The 21035-nt window shown below is 42.9% G+C and overlaps 1 protein-coding gene across 8 annotated transcripts in view; it reads right to left on the bottom strand.

The window, feature by feature from the left end:
* Positions 1-21035, bottom strand: part of LOC109961624 (SH3 and multiple ankyrin repeat domains protein 2) — a 172659-nt gene that overhangs the window by 72904 nt on the left and 78720 nt on the right. For all 8 annotated transcript variants that reach the window (XM_020602590.1, XM_020602594.1, XM_020602597.1 and 5 more), the window contains one exon: positions 17278-17344. In XM_020602590.1, coding sequence (XP_020458246.1) covers positions 17278-17344 — 67 coding nt within the window. The remainder of the gene's footprint in view (positions 1-17277; positions 17345-21035) is intronic.

Genomic DNA, 21035 nt, shown 5'->3' with positions numbered 1-21035 from the left:
GCACTGCTCTACAGTTTAACTGCTGCACCACTAAAACATGATTATACCACAGGCTGGCTTCAGCACTGAACTGTTCTTTTATTTTAGGAATAAACTCAAAGTGCTGCAATATGTTTCTGTTATATACACCTGCTTCTCTTGTGCAGGGTCACCGGGAGCTGGAGTCAATCCCAGCACACAACTTCGGCAACAGTATGAGTGCTCATCAACACACGTCTAGCACGCACACAACACCTGTTTTAAAATCTGCTGGAATAAATGTTAGGATTCTGTTACTGATCTAGGGCTAAAGCGCATGTAAAGCATATGACTTTAAAAAATATACAATTTTAAGTCACAACGATTTACATGCAGAGTGACATAGACCTACTACAGTAAACCTGCTTAAACTTTTATACAGCAGGCTGACATGACCACAAAAGCATTGTACTGCTGTCCCTGATCTACAGCAGGTTAAGTGCTGTTCACAGTGCAGACACACACAGTGTTGTTGTGTTCATGCTTCATCCTCCTGTCTGCGCTGCACCTTGTGTGTGTAGCTAAGTCCTGTCCTCAGTGAAACAGACACACAGCCCTGAAACTGGATGCACTTCAGCTCTTAGATTACACCACAGACATGTTTAAAAAAAAAAGAAAAACCTACTGTATGAAAGGAACAGAGCCATAAGATCCTTCTCCGTTCAAAGAACTGCTCTTCCCGTCTTTAGTCACAAATTCCAATCTCACTTAGAAAATACCAGTTAAAAATGATTTTGTTCTCCAGCGGCCTTCACCATTTAAGGTCAGTGTTAATTAGGGGTGTAACAACTGTCCACATCCACAGTTCACTTCATACCTAGGTTTGATTTCTAGGTTTTGTTAAATGACAAACAACTTGGAGCACTGAAGAGACAAATACTAAACACTGACTTTAAACAGAAGCAGTGCAGAGCTGTTCCTTCATTGTCTGTCTGGAAGGTGATGGACTCCATTCAACACACCCGTTTTATGTGGAGACCACCGGAGTTGTTATTAATAGACTGCCTGACTGAGAGACTACATGTATTTCTGATGCTGGTGTGGATTATTGGCTGTGAAGACAGCATGAAGCAAGCTGGAGAAAGGGTCGGTAATAGTTGCCTTTTCAATAACACACGTCTATCAAAGCCATTTCCACTGAAAACCTTGTGCACACTGCGATCACCGCTGTCTATCACAGGGAATAAAAGAATGTAAAACCTGCACAGCAGGAGTCTCCCACAGTTACGTGGCTATAACTCCAGCTCTCTGAGTGTGCAGCCCCCGGCTTCCATGTAACGAAGTGAATAAAATAACGTAAATACAGCACCTGAGGGGAACATAATTAAAGCCAATCCAGGCTGACCATGTATAATATATCAGTCTTGTGAAGTCCAACACCAGACTACAAATTAAAACACATACCAAAGGTATACAAAATGACTGCAGTTAACCCTTTGCATCCCAGCATAAGCCATCAGCATGCTGTGCTGAAAGAAAGTGCAAGTCAGCCTTTGAATGCCACAGGGAAGGTGATGGAGAAGACATATGAACAGCTCATACCTTGTGCTCTGATGTGCTATATTTTTCTCTCAGTGATGCAGACTAGCTGGAAGACCATGTACCCACTTGCATGTCTGTTCATCTGTCAGCCCAGCCACCCATCCATCCGCCGCCCTTTGCTGTGCCCCTGTTCTTCTGTCATTATAAGCCTTGTCATTTTTTTCCTCTGTCAACAGGCCAAACTCTGATATATTAAAACCAATATGGGATGTAACTGTTTCTCCCATACAGATAAGATGTGTGATTGGCCCTGGTTCCACACTCCACCTTGCTCTCCCTCTTTGACTATCGTTAGCATGATCATCAGGATTACATCTGAATCCTCTGCCCCCATTGCCTGCACTACACTGTTGGACTGAACCAGTAATGGAGGCTAGCCTTGATTTCCCTATGGATACATTCCTGCATGCCTCCAACAGCCAGCACCAGCTCTGTGCAGGAAGGGCAGGACAGGGCCTGCAGCCATTCCAGAGAGCACCTTCTCATTAGGAGCTGATTAATACAGTGGAACCAAGCTAACATTGTAGCGTGTTAGCTGTGCTGCAGTTCCTGCTCCTCGCTGCCTGAACATCTGAAGGGGGATTTACTGAGTCATTATCACTTTCCCAGACTAATATCTCAGACCTCCCTCTCTCTGTCTGCAGCAGACATGTTGATGATGAGGTGCTAACATCTAACGAGCTAGCACATTTAGGAGCTACAAGGCTCTTAGCATGTATCTCTGAGTTGTGTGTGACCCTGAAGCTGATGGGGCTGGTTTTAACTTCTGCTAAATACATACACAAATGCTTGCTCCCTCTTTCCCAGAATATCTCGCACAGAGTCACTGACACAAATTAATTATCAAGTAAAATGGGGGTGGGAAGTCAAAACAGCCAGATCTTATGTAACCACTGGAAAAGCAATCAGCGGCCTCTATATAATTAAATGTTCTTAAAACACACAAAGCATGTCAGAGGTCAGAGTGTGGAAGCACTCAGCCGAGCAAAATGATGGTGCTGACATTATGTACTCAGCTCTTACAGGACGACAGTTAAAATGCTGTTGTCTTTTAGTAATTCAGTGTTTGTCAGTGTGATATGTGCTTATAAAGTAAAATGAAGGTTCAGATCTGTACATTTAAAAATATTTCATTTCAGAGTCGGTGAACATTCCTTGCAGAAATCTCAGACAAACTGTCAACTCAAACCCAAACTGGCCTGATGGAAAATTGACGGAGGGTCGACCAGCTGTGTCCCCTATCAATAAAATGTAAGCAGTCAACCAAAACACACAGCCACCAGTCGAGACAGCCCTACAGACAGGGCAACAATCAATAATCAAGAGCTGCAGGACATGAGCACTGTAGAACCCAGTTGTACCTCGTGTAAACAATAAACCCCAGAAAACAACAGCAATGGTAGTTTGATCAAAAACACTTTACATTTACTCGAGCAGGGGACAGACTTTAAAGCTCCTCTCTGTTTTGTTTTCAGCCTAGAGGGTCCAGTGAGACTCAGAACACAGTGACACCATCAGCTGCTCCTAACTGCTCTTTGCCCCTCCCATCCTGTTTCCTAGCAACGCTGTAAACTACAGATGCCTGGTTGGGACAAACTGTACAAGATGCAGATGCAGCCCCCAGCAGGGCTAATTTACAGAGTGTACTTTGACAACACAAGGTGGAGAAGCTGGAGGAACAACAGAAGGGTCAGAATGGTTTGAATGATTTTTGTAATGGTCATATGAGTTTTAAAAGATGGTGCATTATGCAAGTGGCCAGTGGTCTTATTTGATATAATTTAAAACACTTGCTAAAGTTTCCAGCTGAAAATCACATGCATTAAGACTATACATTCAGTTGCTAGTTTATTAGATACACCTACTGTAGCTAAAGATCAGGCTAATCCAACAGCTTGTGTTCAAGGTGTTTCAAAGAGCACTGATTCAGCTTGATGATAGTTTCGAGGAACCTGCTGTTCAGCAGTGCTGTGTTACACAGAGAGCTGTTTCTGTCATTTAGCCTGGCCTCATAGATACAGATGGAGTGGACAAAATAACAGAAACACATGTCAGTATAGTACAACTTATTCTTGTTGCAGACTGTTATAAAACTGTGTATTGGTTTCAACTTGGTGTACCTAATAAACTGCCAATGGAAAATATGTTTAGTTGAAGTTTAAAGAAACATTCACACTGTCCTATTTTCATAGGACCTAAACTTACTGTTTGCTACAGAGTATGTACAGTCCAATCTAGTTTTTACAGTGTTTCTCATAAGAAAATGCTGAATGAAGGGATGTTACACTAAAGGGTGTTTAGCTGAATGGTGACTGACTTTGCTTTTGTTACTCTCGAGAATCATTATATCCCGGTGCACAGACTGCACACAGTTTGTTACCTTCAGATTTTTGTGACCTGGGGCAAAATCTGACACCATTAAAAATCTGAGATCAGACCTGATGAAGCATTCAGAAAACCTAGAGAACAGTCCTTTAACAGGTACAAATCAGTTACTCTAAGTTTCCGTTTTACAGAATATATGATTTTACACCATTGTTGCTGAGCTTATTCCATAGGCATACATGACAAACTATTACATAGCAATACACATATGGTATTTGAGAACTGAGGACTTGCAAGCTTTGCACTCATAATACAGACATCTCACTTATGGTCAATATACTGAGCTCCAATCCAGTGCAACAGCTCTATTAATCCAATAATACTACTTATTAGTGCTAATAGGTGCAAACAGTACTATAATATTATTACTAATATTAAACTCGGGTGTAGATTTTGCCCCCTCTCCACGCCTATAGGCTGCACAGCCCGCTGTGCTGCTCTGCCTGCGAGTCTCCATTGAGAAAATAGAAGCGGACGAATCAAAGCGCCAAGCCTCCAACATGGTTTCACACACAGGCAGATGGATCGGCCGTTTGGGTTCTGGGTGAGGGGAAACGCACGTAGTCATGTCTGTGTGTGTTTTCACCACCTTAGAGTCCTATTTCTCGTCGCTGTCTCTGACCTAAAAACTACTCCAATGCTGCGCTGCCTCCGTTTCTTTTACCTTCGAACAAAAAAAAAGAAAAAAAAAGCGGGACCTCGGAGATTATTCTTGTAAACTCAATACGCGTAGACCTGCCTACATCCCAACGGCGACGGATACAAATTCCACAAATGATGCAGTTTTAAAACAGAGAAGATGAATTTACTTGTTGACTCGTTTGACTTAACTGTGCGAACGTCCAAAACAGGAGCGCCTCATTTGAAAAGTTCACGCAGACAAAGCGGGCTTCTTACCTTCCATTTTTAAGGCATTGATGATTGACTTCATTTTCGCTCCTTTGCTACTCCGACTTGGCCTCACGGTTCGTGCATGTCGCAGGAGTTTTTAGACCCCGACTTCTCCCGTTCAGCACCATGGACAGCGACTCAGCGGAGAGCAGCTGCCGCGCGCAGCGCACATGACGCCGCTCACACCTTCCACTGACCCCGCCTCCCTGGTGAGCCTGCACGACCCCATCCACTAACAAACACACACATTCCCTAAACCCGCCCCTTACACACCTCCCCTCTCTCTCTCTCACATGAGGGAGACGTTGTACTGCACAGCTGAACAGTGGAGCCGCTCTGGTCCGAGCTGCAACCTCGTCCTTGAAGAGGCTGTGACAGCACTGAATGTGGAAGTACAAGGAGCAGAACCATCGTGGTATAAAAGTTAAAATTTTTGTTGTAGGTGTAATGTAGCCAAGAATTGATGGGAAAAGTGGGTGGAGGAAACACGAATGCTGCAGTGCACAAGGGCTCAGATATGACAATGATACAGACAAGTGACAAATGAAATGAAAACCCAGCACAGAGAGTTTCAGTGAGGTGCTGGGCCACCACGTGCCACCAGAACAGTGTCAGTGCACCTTGAGTCTCCAAGTCTCTGAGCTCTCCTGGTGGGATGAACACCGTTCTTCCAACAGATGTTCCCTCGTGTGGTGTTTTGATGATGACGGTGGTGGAGACACTGTCTAACACGCTGCTCCAACATCTCCCATAGTGTTCAAATGGGCTGAGACCTGGTGACTGGGAAGGCCACAGCACATGATTCACACCATGGTCATCCTCAGACCAGTCAGTGACCCCTCATTTAAGCACTTTATGTATTTATGCACTGCAATTTATTTTGTATGTCTCCAAACATACTATATATGCTAAATGTCTGTGGTAAGTCAGTGATTCCTGTCTGCCAACACATCACTCAGCTTCTAAAGTAATAATAATATCAGCATGTGACAAATTCCTGGAAAAACCTGGAATAATGTGTGGAGAACCCTAACAAGTACAGATGCTTCCACACAGGACACAGGGTCACTGAATGGTTTGATGGGTGTTCAAATGATGTGAATCATATGTTCAAGTCTTCACACTGATGGCATCTTAAGCCAAGTGAACACATGGATGATCATGGTATTAGACAGAGCTCTTCATTATCATCACTGAAGATGTATACTCAGATTTCAGAGACATGGAGAATCTATAATGAGCAGCAGTGAAGCTGTGCTGGAGCACCTGAGCACACCTTCCATGGGTTTTTCCATTAATTCGACACCCTCCTCTGTGTTGACAAGAAGGCACATCTTCGTGGTTTTAGCATGTAAATTGGACTTATACATCTTCAAAAGTAGTCCAGCAAATATGCAACACAGTTACATCCACGCAGTTCTTTTTACCATCTCCATCTTTTCCATTAATTAACACATTTACAGTTTACAATTGAATCCTAGTAAAACAAAGTTAGTATGAGAAATGTCTGGTCTCCCATCTGTCACTGCCTGTAGTAGCTTCATCTAAAGACTAAATGCCAGAATAGCCTAAATATAGCAAACTGTGCCATTCAGAACTGTTTATTTTTCAAAGATCTAAAACATCTGCCACAATCACAGACAACACATAATAGGCCATATCACAGACCGGATTTGAGGATGAAATGAACGAGCAGCAGGTTCTGAATGGTTGTGGTTTTACTCAGAAGCCGCAATTCATCTCACACACTGAACTGGCATCACCTCATTTTCACATTAACAGCAGGTCAGGTGAACTGCTGGACTGAAGACTTTGAGCCGAATACTTCTTATTTTCAGCCTTGAGTTTAACCGGCAGAGAAAGAACCTACTGGCCTTTTATTCAGTGGTAAAGGGACTGCACTTATACTGTATAGCACTTTTCTACCTTAACAGACAAAGGGCTCCACACTTTTTGCCCCTCATTCACACACACACACACACACACACACACACACACTGATGGTGGGGGTGCCACACACGGCGCTGGCCTGGCCACCACGAGAAGCTTGGGGTTTAGTGTCTTGCCCAAGGACCAGTGGAGCTGGGGAATCAAACCACCATCAGTGGGCGATCGGCTCCACACCTTGAGCCATGGATCATTCACTCTGTTCACTATACATACAAGAGACTATAAAACATCCCTCAGCTAAACAAACTAATGAGAACAATACAGGGACTGGATGAAAAGCAGGAGCGTGAGATAAACACTGATCACACTGGTTTCATAAATCTTCTGAAAGCAAATGTTTCGAAGAAAAAGCACAGAATATTCTCCAGAGGATTCAAACACAACACTGCAGATTTCTTGGAAAACCAACTGACATTTCAGTAAAAGACAGCTTAAGAGAATGTAACCTGCATATTTGCTTAAAATAATTTCATAGCCATCTGCGTTGAAGAGAGGCGACACCAGACTAAATCAAACTGCATGTCCACTGAACTAGCGTAGATATGTCCACATTCACGACCCATGAGTCCAAGACAGAGGACACATATTTAATATAAGGCGAAACTTCAGCTCTGTGGATCCCAAAGGAATATTTATTGCCAGAATTATATGAGATATTGTTTTGATATGCAAACACACATACATGCTTACACATGCACTTCAGCGATTTCTGGGATGTCAGACATCCTCTGTTTGTCTCTGCTCTTTTCAATAAGTTTGACACCATGCTATGTATCACACTTTCCTCTGGTGTTGCAAAAACAGCGTTGTATCATCTAATGAGGGCACATTAACAAAATGTCGGAAGAAATAACATCATTTAGAATTTAAAGGGCTCAACTGAATGGCAAACAGACACAACTAGGCAAACGCATTAATCAGTCGCGACAGTTGACGCTAAAGTAGGAAATGTATGAGTACTAGCCGTCCATTTTGCTGCAGAGGTTGATTACAGCTGATTGCAGTGACAGCGCCGCCATAAACGGTTGTCACAACAAAATGTCACCTTTTCAAAAGTCCTGACTAGGTGATACACACTTCGAGTGGCACCACAGTCTTGTCTGGATCATAGACTATGTTTGTATATTTATTTAACTTTGATTTCAGCAGGGACATTGCACATTAATCAACACAGCACAACCTTCTCAGCTGTACAATGCTCCGTGGGACCTCAGTGCTTGCATTTAATCTTCTTTATTAGGTGCTAAATAAGTGTATACACAACAATAAAGGTAACTAACTAGGTTAGGCCAGGAATTTGTCTTGCCACCATGAACACGAGACAATCCCAACTGTTTCTTTGTGAAGATTGTACCATATTATGATGCTGCAGTATGTGCGATGTTCACCAGACTAAACCGGAACACTCTGTGTCCTGAGTCTTCTTCAAATACAAAAGTCAACAAATTCCTTTCAACTTTCATGCAAAGTGGTAGTTTATCTGGGTATTGGGTCTCTTTAGCTCAAGGCTAATCTGCAGAATCCATCCTAAAATCATAAAACATTACAAACGTCGGTGCCTGTCAGCACAATATGCAGCATGAGAAGTAACAGTGTGACGATACATTTAAAAATATATGCATGTATTATGTAATTCGGTCTAAGAAGAAGAAGTGAGTTCAGTTCTTTAAACTAGTAGCGTTTTTAGCAGGTTGACATTAATTTCGATTTTAAGGTATGGTTGATCTAAGTTTGAAGTGGCTGGGATCGACATGAGGAACGCTCAGGAGGAAGGTAACGACACCGAGGCTAACTGGCAGTATCACCGGGGCGATGACGGCACTGCTAGACGCACTTTCTGGAAGTCAGTACAGGATTTGATAGCAGCAAAGGATGAAGGGGAAAAAAAGAGTCAGCTCCATACGTCATTAAAGCTACACTTACACACCAGCGTGCACACCTGCCTGCTGTATGATACCGTGCATATTCACACGACTCCCTGTCTACTTGTTACCACTTTGTTTGGGTTCATGCTCTGCTGTTGTGTGAAGCCATCTGTCCTGAAGGCTGGTTAACGCTCTGTCTCTGCTTCCCGTCTCCTTGTCTTTCCATTACAGCTTAAAAACATAATGACACACTGATTCAATATCATCCAAGAAGTGACCCCACTAAGTGGCAACATACCAGATGGCTACATGCAAAGCATATGTTATCATAAACTATGCAATAATACAATGATCAGAGCAGATTCCCTTCATGCGCCCAGCCAATGTCATTCATACGAATACAGGGAAAATATGCACCAGGGCTTTCTGATATAAAGAACAGGCTCTGCTACACTGCTACATCCAGTGACATATGCTGAAATGCTTTTTGCTGAAATCCAACAAAACCAGGACCTGTAGGTGTCAGTCAGGAGGAAAAGATGGAAAAACACTTAAGTCTAAAATATCGCTGGAGCATTAGCATAGGGGTGTCCACATACTTTTGGACATGCAGTGCGTCGCTGCACTGTGCTTTCTGCAAGACTGATATAAGGTAATTTTTAAGGCAGCACAAACATGGATGCAGTGAAAGCTGTAACTATAGGATTCCTGCAAATAATGCACTGGATCCTGCACCGGGGACGTGCACACAGAGAGACACATTCTCTGTTGCTACTGAACTATGTTCATCAGCAAACGCAACTCAGGCCGCTCCACGTCATGTAGTGCAATTTACTTATATCAACAATTTTTACTAGATGTTAGAAGAACGCTCCCCTCAGGGCCATGGAAGATAATAGTCTTTACATATATAAAGTTGACTTGTTACAGCAATGTATGTGAAAACTACCAGTGTCAATCATGAGGATGCAAAACTAAATAAACCAGCATCAGTGTGAATTACATTTCCCTTCCTTGCTGACAGGATGCTGAAACCATAAGCATCAGTTTGTCCTCCTTCCTGGATACACTGCTGGCACCATCAGCCAAATATAGAATGGAGTTCTGAGTGGATGCATGTAACACACACCACTGGGGAAAGACTTGTTTAAGGGTACATTTCATAGTAATGAATACATTGTATAGCTCCATTCATTTATTATGGTGTGCAAGAGTGACAACTCTTATGTTAGATGGAGATTTAGTTTCTACTAAACAAAGCTTTTTGCTTCATCAAAGTCAAATTCAAAAACAAATGCAATAGGGCTCCAACCAACACACAGTTTTATCATTGTTAAATCTATCAAACCTCAGAAAATAGTGAATATGTCCACTGCGGATTCCCAGGGGTCAACATGGCATCTTCGAATTGTCCGTTTTGTCCAAACAACAATTAAAAATCCAAAAGAAATAAATTGGACAGTGATAGTCAGAGTAATTGTCACCTCTGGGATGCTGAAAGCAGAATGTGTTGGCATTCTTGCTTGTTTAAGTACTTACACAACTTAAACCTAGTATCCATTCATTTGTCACAGTTGTTGGCAATGAATTCTCTACCACTCAACTAATTAATTTCTCAACTAATCATCTTCCCCTGACACAGTATTTTTAACCATTTGCCTTTTAGAAAGTTTCAATTTGTTGTTTCTGCTCATGAGAGAAATCTTCAATTCTCAGCTTTTGATAAACAGTGGTGGTTTGTCTGCCAGCCACATGTAGAGCCCACTATCTACCAGAGGGGTCTGTTAAACATGGACAGAACCACAAACACATATAGACTCAGAACTGCTTGGACAGGCTCAGCTACAGCATCTCCAGCCGGAGAGTTCAGCCGGTGGAGGAGGACGTGAGCCAAACCCAAAACATTTAAACTGCCACAGAGTCCAGAAAGGGCAGAAGGTGGAGAGAGCATCTCCAAGAATGCATGTGGGTCTAAATGGCAAACGGATCCCCTCCGGTGTTCATGCACACAGTCCATCCCCTGCATGCAGTTTTCTACAGCTTTACGAGGTCTGGCGATGGGGTAAACCTGCCTAGAGGAGGTTTTCTGACACTCATTGTTATGGACAGACAGACAAAACCGGCACTGGATCTGTGTCACTTAAGACAAACAGGGCAGAGCGAGGAATGGGATTAGCAGTTGCTTTAATTTGAATCATCAGACGGCCAATCACATGACAGTCCCTGCCCTGCTCATCCTGACTGACCGTGACAGCAGAGTTGGAAAGTAGCATTAAGAAATAAAAGGCTCACTGAGAAAATGGCACTGAAAAATAAAATCTGACTCTGAAAAGAACATTTTCAAACCAGAAAAGGCTGCAAATGCTTTGCCTCTGGAGCTGTAGAGCAGGTTGAAAGCAGGTGAGGAGTTTGCTTATTTATTTTTTTATTTATAATTTCAGGTACATATATCATTTGGATATAGTCCAAGTATCGGATGATTTATTTAGCACTGTCTATTTGTTTAGCATTGAACTGTCATGTCTTATTGTCAAAGGACAAACAATCTTACTAGGAGGCAATAATGTGATTTTATGCAAAGATGGGCATTTGAAGAAAAATAATGCCTCCCTGCATTGATTTATTCTTTTCTGGGTCGTAGCTTGCCTGCAGTCTTAGCCGCCGTCTCACTGTAAAAATAAACCCTGATACATAAACATCGGTCCTGTTTGCCCTGTGTGACTTTTCACAGGCTGACAGGTGCATGCCTGTTTCACAGAGACCCAATGTGTTTTAAAAAGAATTGTTCAGGTGAAGTTTAAAACAGACTAAACAGAAGCAAACACAGCTCCTCCTCCTCTAAACTGTAAATCCTGCTGCAAAAGGGGAACAAATGAATGTGTCACATGCATGCGAGTGTGTGTGTGTGTGTGTGTGTGGCCAGTGCACGCTCCCTGCTGCATTACAGTATGACACTCAGGCAGCAAGTGGTCGAACACACCCAGCTGTCAGTGATTCTTCCACAGTACACAGAGGAGAAATACATCAGATACCTCGTCCTCATCATGCACTCATTCATTATATTTCTACAGTTTGTGTGTGTGTGTGTGTGTGAGAGAGAGAAAAACCATTCTGGCATCAACACGCTGTGCTGCATTAGCTGTTCAGTGTCTGTGTTTGGTGGCTTGGCTCTGCTGTGACCCCAGCTCATCTTTACTGCTGCTGATTTAATATGTTTTTATTAGACAATAAAAATGTGTTACAAACTAATGAGGCTACAGTTAGGCACAGCGGTGATTTGAGACCAAAATGCAGATGCCTAGCACTGTGTTCACCATGACGGGAATGCTGTCAGATTAGCATAAACCAGAGTATTATAATGAATCCAGTGAGCGGCCTGAATGTCTCTGCAAGACTTAATGGAAATCCATCCAGCAGCTGCTGAGATATTTCAGTCTAGTTGTGGTGGACCAACTGACCATCTGATATTGCAAATCTCTAGAGCCATGGCACTAGTGTGCATGACCACACACATAGAGACAGTTAGCTGCAACAAGCTTAGCACTTAGTCCTGGATCTAGGGGCTGACAGGAACATTTGTGTAGAAGAGCTCAGGTGACTGGCAGCGTGGGATGGAGACAGAAGCCCTGCAAAGGTAAGCACCGAGTGAAGAGATAAGGAAGACTGAGTAGCACCAAAAGTGTTCAGTGCGGTGGACAGGAAGGCATGGATGAGTTTCTGTAGATTGGAGTTGTGGAAGCAACTTAGAGCTGAGTGAAAAGATGATCTGTCCACCCAGAACTGCATTTGGATGGTTTGTAAAACAGAGAACTGTTTAAATGTTCTTCAGCTAAATATTATTGTCTGTGGAAGCCAATTTCTGCTAAGGAAAGTTACATACACAATACCTGAAAGGGTTGGTATGACAGAAAACAGTCATAGCAAATCTAAAGAATTAGACACGGTGAGTAATGTCATTAAAACTATGTCCGTTTTCATTTGTTTTCATTTCCAGGTGGAATTCAGCTACTATACTTGCCAAATTGTATATGTTATGTGATTATCAGATGGACAGACAGAAAACATGTTTACTCAGTATAAAACAGTATGTCTCAATGGAAACCCATTTCTGGCAAGAAATTAAAAACAGAACAAATCAAAACATGAAACGCAGACATTGACAATGAGCTAGTAACTCATCATTTTTAAAAAACATTTTTTTAATTTTATTTTTCATCTTCATGTAGTATTTCTTTTTATTCTTTGCCAGTGGAAATTGGCTGCCATTTTATTAGAAACACTGTAATTAGAAATGATCAGATGTTTCACTCTCAAACACTCATTGGACTGAAAGGACCAGTACCAATCAGGCTATCAGAAACACTACTACTATTCTAATAGTACTACTGATAATTGCAGCGTTTAGTTTAACTGGGCTCTTACTGTGTACTTGGCAGCTCTGCCTGGCCTTGGGCAGAGCTGCCTACTCTTTGGCTGACTACATGTCAACATGTTTCCATGCACAGGTCTCTGAATGTCTAGTTGTTAATTGGGTCATACATGTGAAATGTATGAAGAACATCAGGCTGCATATGTGCATCAGTGGCCTTGGAGAAGCCGTCCTTTCTTTGCCTTCAGCCGCACCGTGTCCTACTACACAGCTTCATTCGCCCTGGCCTCTGCACTAGAGTCCATCTAGAAATTATAGCAACACTAAATGTCTCACCAATATTGTAATTTACTATATTCAGTTAGATTAGTCACCTCTCCACCCCGGGGTGAGAATAAACTGATTGATTAAGAGCATCCATGTCTCAGAACAACTCCACATAACCACCAAATCAAGATACTAATAATGTGCGACACTGGTGCTCGTTCCAGGTCTTTGCATGTAAACAGCCGCTAACACTGTGGTTGTAACTGCTAAGTAGCATTCTTCCATGCTGTCCAGTCAGATGTGACAGGGACATATTCATCACACCTTCTTTTGATTGAAAACACAATGTGAATGCTTGATTAGAATAATTCACCCTGCTGCGAAGCACAAATTCAGATGAGTGTGCAGTAAGCAGGCTGCTGCTGGTCACAGCTACAAACATCTGCATCTACAGCTGTGATGCAGCATCTTCTCTTTTTCTCTCTGCACTGGTGTGAGAATATTCTGTGAGTATTTGGTGGAAAAGAGTAAAGAGCCTTGCTAACATCACAAACCCTCACAGTGAGCTGTTCAGCTTGGTGAACACTTAGATGACAACAGTGATTGTTGTTTAATGCTCAGCTGATCGACTAAACACAACACAAATTTCCTACGAGGTCATCAAAGCTTCAGCTAAGAAGTCACATCAGAAGTGAACACTACCGAAGCATCCAGCTGTCCTGTCAGCTCTGCATGGTCACAGTGAAACCAAAGGCCTTGATGAATCAGTATCCAAACAGCTGATAATTTCACATGAGCTCTGAGCAACACATCGAAGCCCAGTTGCTTCTGGGTGTCAGGCAGCACCTCACATGGCAGCTTGCTGTGAAACTGTGAAGTGCTTTGAATAAAAAGTGTCTCATGAGCACAGTTCGTGTATACAGACAGTAGGAGACCAGTGTGATCGAGCAGCTGCCTGTGAAGTCGCTCTGATTCAGAGTGGAATGCTACATTTCATAAAATGGAAGATGACTGATTTTTATACGAGTTTCCCGGTGCCAATTGCCCTTAAGGTAAAAATGAAGATGACCATAAAGGGAAAGTCTGTTTCCAGATCTTGGGAAGTAGAACTGCAGATGTGAAAAAAAAAAAGCAGTTTAAAGCCTTTAGTGTACCCAGAGGGAGCTGTGTGAAACAATCTGGGGGTGTGGGGTTAGAAAGAAGCGAGCTCACCAGACCTCTGCAGCCTGCTCCTCTTTTCTACTGCAAGCTCCAGGCTGCATTCGCTGCTGCTAGCAATGAAAGGAAGAATTCTGCCAACTCATTATAGGTGAATGTTGATAGACGGATCAGTACGCGAGAGTTCCCATTTCAGGCAGTTTACTTTGACGAGTTTGGGTGAAATTAACAGTAATATAGACAGATACATGAAACATACACTCTCTCCCACAGAGACTGTGGCTGAAAAGAAGCCTCTGACGTACAACTTCTATATCTGTCGCATGCTTCATACCTTATGTGGCAGCTCTAAATTTGTGTGGACTCCTGCAGAACCTAGACTTTGTGGCTCTGTGGCGAGTTACAAAGGCAACCTTGATGGACCACAACTCAAAATACTATTGTCCCTGATGTAAACGTGTAAGCCTGAGATATAGGCACATCAACAGAGAGACATCCTGTGATGCAGTTTGTTAAGTGTAAGTGTAAATAAACCAACATAAAACAGTAAAGATGATGAGTTAAAATCACCCAACACAGCATAAAAGATTATCATCTTTTATCTAAACTTCCATCACAAGTCAAGTCAGAAAATGCAATGATAAAAAGGACGATGAAAACTGATGGAGTTTCTCTTTCTTAAACAGGACTACAGTTAATGTCATCACAACAAACCAACTCAGACACAGTGAATCTGGGGTCCTGAGGGCCCTACTGGCCATGTTGCCTGGTTGTGTAGCTCAGCCTTGACATGTGGTGTCAACATAAAAAACAACTAATTTATGTGGCTGAACACCTGCATCTTCAGGACAGAGTGAGCAAGACAAACTGTGAAGACGCACACACAAGAAGTCACTGCAGTCAGCCTATGGTCAACATTCAAAAGCTCAGTACGACACGGCAGCAAGGGGCGGGCAGGGCTCTGACATGGGTGGAGTCATAAGTCAAGCAACAACTGGAGTAGAGGGTTGATGGAAGCAGGGGCACAGGGCACCCACCTTTGCAACAGGCTGAACCCATGGTGGCCAAATGAGAATCCAGAAGTAGAGATGTCCCATCCCAAAGTCCACAGTCCAAGCAGGGACAGCACAACACATGAAGAGTCCTGACGAACTACCTGACAACTTCTGTCTGTCCCTGGATAACACTCAATGCTGCAGACAAGCAGTTGTGGTTGGGTTTGAAATGGTGTGAATGGAGGGAGGTGGCGGTGCTCGGGGCATAGCGGATGCTGGGCTTTTTGGGTGTAATCCTGCACCGCTGCAGTGTCCCAGTTAGCCCTCCACCGTGGCTGCCATGTGAGGCCGGCCACTGGTGGGTGGCATCCACAAGGGAGGGAGACAAATGAAGGATTACATCTTCAGATTAAATTAGATTTCTCTCTCTTCATTCATTCATTTCCCCCCTCAACCTCATCTTTCTCTGTCCTCCTTTATATATTTATTTGCTGTTTGATCATCTTTTCTCATTTTCTCTAAGGCCCCGTAATCCCCGAGCTCTCTGCGCTCCACAAACTGATCTACAGTAATCAGTATCCCAGTAATGCTGGGTTAATCCCAGTGTTCACTTCATTGCGCTGGAGACATTTTCCTAAACCAGGAACACAACCGAGCGACATCGACACAACGGTGTGAGCAGCGGTTGTTGCACAGCAAACAAACTGTCACTCTGTCAGGTGTTAAACTGGAGCCAAGTCTGTCGCCATCTCCAATCTGTCTCTCCAGAATTTAATAAGCGAGTAAGCGGCAACTAAGCAACCGAGGCCAGAAATAGCAAGAGGAAGAAGAAAAAACATGGAATCTGTTCAAAAACTGCTCTTTTATCATTTGTGTATGTTGGTGACAAATCTTTCTTGTTTTCTCACCTCCTTCTTGTTCCCTCGCACACACGCAGATGACGAGTCATGCGGCGTATACAGGCTACACACCATTCTGCATTTTAATGTAGTCTTCAACTAAATTACTGTAGCTCTATAACAGGATGCAGCTTGGAACTGAGATGTTTGAAAGCATAAAGTCTCAAAATCTAAATTGAAGGACAATACACAAGAAAACGTACAGTTTCACTGTGGTTGTGCCTCAGCAAATTTGGCTCATTTCACTGAACACTAATTCTGACTTTGTTATTTTAGGTATGCGTTGGGTGTGTGCACAAAAGGGGCCAATCCAAACTGCACATTCCTCGGACATGTACTGTCTGTCGAATTTTCAACCTCTTAACCTAGAAACACAAAAAGAGTTTAGAATCAGAATCAGAATCTGCTTTATTGGCCAGGTGTGTCGGACACACAAGGAATTTGACTCTGGTACATTGGCTCTCAATGTGCATGTACATATCTCCACGCAAGAGGCAAGTAAACAGTACACCAACATAAGGTTGTGTTGTAAAACAATAATAACTTCATATTTATAAATAATCATCACAAATAATAGAAGAAATGTTCAATCCATCTATCTGTGTATTCAAATCCTTACACAAATAGTATCCCATGTCAGTCCACACCTTTGGAAATCAACCAATTGGCACCCACTGGCCGAGGCATTGATCATTTCTGCCGGAATAATCAGCCCCAAATTTTCCTGGTGTAAACACAAACTTTTATCCACTTGGCAATGTTCTCATAATCCCACGGAGGGGATTATACTGGGAGGTCATTTAGGAGGATCAAACCATGGAGGGATTTGAAATGTATCCTGAGAGATTCAGGAATATGCACTGGATGGCTGGGGAATAATCGGTGAAGGACAGATAGATGGAAGAGGGGAAAAGAGAATGCGCTGTCCTGCTACTCACCTATATCTGTCTCTTTGTGGTTCTTGATGAGCTCAGCGAGCTCAAAGTTGCCAGCGATAATGGCGACCTGCAGAGAGACAGAGAGGAGAGGGAGAAACAGAACAAAAAGGAGGAACAAACAAAAACTACACCACTTATCTTTGCAATTCCTCCGCAGAGCAGTTTGTAAATATTTAAAGAGCACAGGACATAAAAACTTACTCTAACAACCACAAATGTAAAAGCAGCTTCTGTCGACGGCTCTGGATAAAAAATAATAATAAAAAATTCACCGCATCAACTGATCCACAGTATAAATGTAAGGTGTTCCATAAAACCTTCTTCTCATTCCCAAGTTAAAGTAATTTTATTTCAGACATTCTGACCAACTGCACGGCCCGGGGCCTTTCTGTGTGGGGTCTGCATATTCTCCCTGTGCCTGCGTGGGTTCTCTCTGGGTACTCCGGCTTCCTCCCACAGTCCAAAGACATGCAGCTTAGGTTGATTAGTGACTCTAAATCGCTCGTAGGAGTACGTGTGAGTGTGTGTGGTTGTGTGTCTACATGTCAGCCCTGTGACAGATTGGCAACCTGTCCAGGGTGGACCCCGCCTCTCACCCAGTGTCAGCTGGGATTGACTCCAGCCCCCCCCCCCGTGACCCTGTTCAGGAATAAGTGGTATGGATAATGGATGGATGACCAGCTGCACACAAAGCAGGTGTTCTCTGTGTGCCCAGCAGGGGTCAGTAAAGACATGACTGTCACTGTCAGAGACCCCAATCATGCTGCCTGTTGTCATGTTGCTGCTGCCTGCAGTCATTTCTGCAGAGCCCATGGTGTTTACAGTCAGGCCCAGTCTCCACTGATGCATTGCACACACACAGCTCAAGGGAAACCCAGCAGCATTACACAGGCATGTCTGCTGTGATTCCTGGAGAACAAATATTCAGGAGGATGAGGGAGAGAGATGGTAACAAACACTGAAGGCCCAATCCACAGCTGACCTCTCCTTCATATAAATAAGCACAGCATTTCTGAGAAAAAGCACTCGGGAGTGTCTAATAAAGATGTCTGAGATTTAAAGCTAAAGCTCAGTGAATCTCTGTATTGTTTACGTGATGGACACCTGACATATAAAAAGATATGTACTGTAGTATAACACACTGAAGGCTTACCATCAGTTTGTAGCATTAAAAGAACAGATTTTAAAAAAGCACACATGACTGTCCTGGTGAATTTACTCCCCCTTCCAAGAAGGCAGTGATTTTGTGATTTTAAGGACAAAAGAAGTCTAATTTAAACCAAGCTAAATCTGGGTTATATGTACAGTAACTGATGTTTCAACAGCATGGAGTTGGTACCTGTTCACACTAAAATATGGTCATTTAAATGCTGTTAGAGCAAAGTTTCAATGAAACCTTTTGAATTAGGTTTAGTCCACTTTGAGCCTGGAAGTCTCAGGGTCTTCTAACTGTGACTTTTCTAGGATGCTAATGTTTTGGTCTTGGTGAAATCAGACAGACACGTCATTACTTAATGACTGCCTGTTTACAAACCTGACCACGGTGCATGACTTAGGTTACATTCTCATAGCTCATGGGCAACGGTGTTACTAGTTACGATATTTTACTGGTCAACAAAGTAACTGATCTCAGAACAGGACGACACTGCTGCAAGGAAAAAGTCTGACATCTCAGAAAACGAGTTTATTCTGATCATCTAATTCAATCTGTCTGAAGATTAAACTCAGTGTAAGTGACGTCAGTATTTATCCCTCATTGGACACAAAAATATTCAGTGGAAACCGGTGTGCCAAGTACAGTAAAGGAGGTCAAACCTGCAGCAGGATGTTTTAAATGAACAGCTGGGGTAATAATCTAACCTTCCTTTCTCTTCCAAACAGCTTTGACTTGCTAGGTTACAACATGTCTGATGACTTGTCTGCGATCTAGGGGCAAGGGTCCTATAAAAGCCAACCCAAGCCCACATCGCTCATGGGCAGACACTAAATATACGATCCACTCCCTGTTTTCCTCCTTTCCTCCTCATTATCTTTGTTTATTTCTGCTCTCTTCCTTCTCCAACGTTCGGTTGTTCCCAACCTTTCAAGAATGTTAAAGTTTTCAGTTTGTGTTTTGACATCAACTAAAGTGTTTTACTGGTTAGTAGTGAGGCCAAAGGGCAAGTGCAGCCTTCACTTACGACTGCATATGTATTAAACACTTCAGCTGATGGATCAGTCCTGTTGACATCATTCAAGTGAAATCTCTCTGCTGAAAACCACAGTGATCGGCAGTGTCAGCCTGTGGAGTATTTTGGCATGTACTATATGACTGATGGCTGCTTCCTGTCAGCATAATGAGAATGACTTCACTAATAACATACAAGCATCAGAAGCCTCTGGTTTCCCTCCGAGCGATTCCAGCAGTGGACAGGATGCGCTGAGCTCCAGATGAAGTCGCTGCTGGAATGAGTTCAGCGAAGCACAGATCTTTTAGGGCAGGATTCTAATCAAGCATCTCAGCAGCCGAGCATCCTCATCACCCAGTCCTATTAAATCATTTGATTTCTCATCACCTCGCTGCACTGACTTTGGCGTGGCCCACTTGTACTTTTCCTCTGACTCCAGATGCTTTGATGAAACCAGAGTTAAGGAAGCGACACAGGAGATGGCTTCTGTGACAGCTGAGCCGAGACAGAGGTTGAAGAGAGCAGCGAGGCTGATTGGATGCTTCCAAGCTACATGTTAACTGATAAGGTACAGTATGATTAACAGCCAGGTAACTCCTAAGCAAACACAGTCACAGTTTATCTCTCATCAGCATTCCACCACCCACCATCACCAACACTACAGCCATCACCACCATCACCGCCCCCACGCCGATTCTTTTCCTGTTCTCCCCTGGTTGTCATGGAGATAGATGGTTGTGTATAACACTGAAGTAACCAGGGGGATGGGAAGGCACTGGCTCAGCGTTATGAGCCGCATGCAGTCAAGTGAAACATCAGCAGAGGCAGCAAGTCAGATTAAAACCAAGAGAGAAGTGAGTACGCAGGAGACAGGAAATGAGTCAAGAATCGATGAAGAAAAAAAAGTCCTGGACAGGAAGGAGGAAAGATCCAGTGGCGAGTCAGGCTGCAGCACTGAGGGACTGGGGGTGCCAAATGTCTTGTATCTGTACATTCTCCTTCATTATTGTTATTCATTGAGTCAGTCTGGGTGTCTTCACGTGAGCCGCAATAAATGCGGCTTTACTAAAGTGGGTCACAAACGACAGAGACACTACTGAAATGTTTAATGTCTTTAATGTTAAGGTGAGGTGGATGTTTGTTACCAGGAGTCATTACAGTAGGGATTTTTTTTTACTTTCCCTGCTGATTGTCACACCAAAGAATACTTAAATTACTTTCAAACATCTGCAGAAATAAGCATGGTAGGTCTTCATCTGGATCTCACCTGCAGTCTGTGTTTTTATATGTATGACTTTTTCAACATTTTATTCCTTCAAGACCATCAACATTTGTTTCCTGCTTAAGTGAACATGTCATCAATTTCTAACTACAAACCACAATCCACACTAAACAAACCAAACTTCAGCTTTGTGATGTTACATTTCAACTAACATGTATATTTTTGTAATGTTGCTAAACTAATATAATTCCAGGAATATCATGGTGACTGTGAGACTGCTCGGTCAGTCAGCCCTGCTTAGCTGCAGCACTAATGAAGAAGCATCAAGAAAAAAAAACTATTGCATTAATGGATTTTTCAGCCATTTG

This window comes from Monopterus albus, unplaced genomic scaffold, assembly GCF_001952655.1.
Source record: "Monopterus albus unplaced genomic scaffold, M_albus_1.0 scaffold57.1, whole genome shotgun sequence".
Lineage (NCBI taxonomy): Eukaryota > Metazoa > Chordata > Actinopteri > Synbranchiformes > Synbranchidae > Monopterus > Monopterus albus.
Note: the sequence above shows the minus strand (reverse complement) of the source record. Positions and strands in the feature narration are given on the sequence as shown.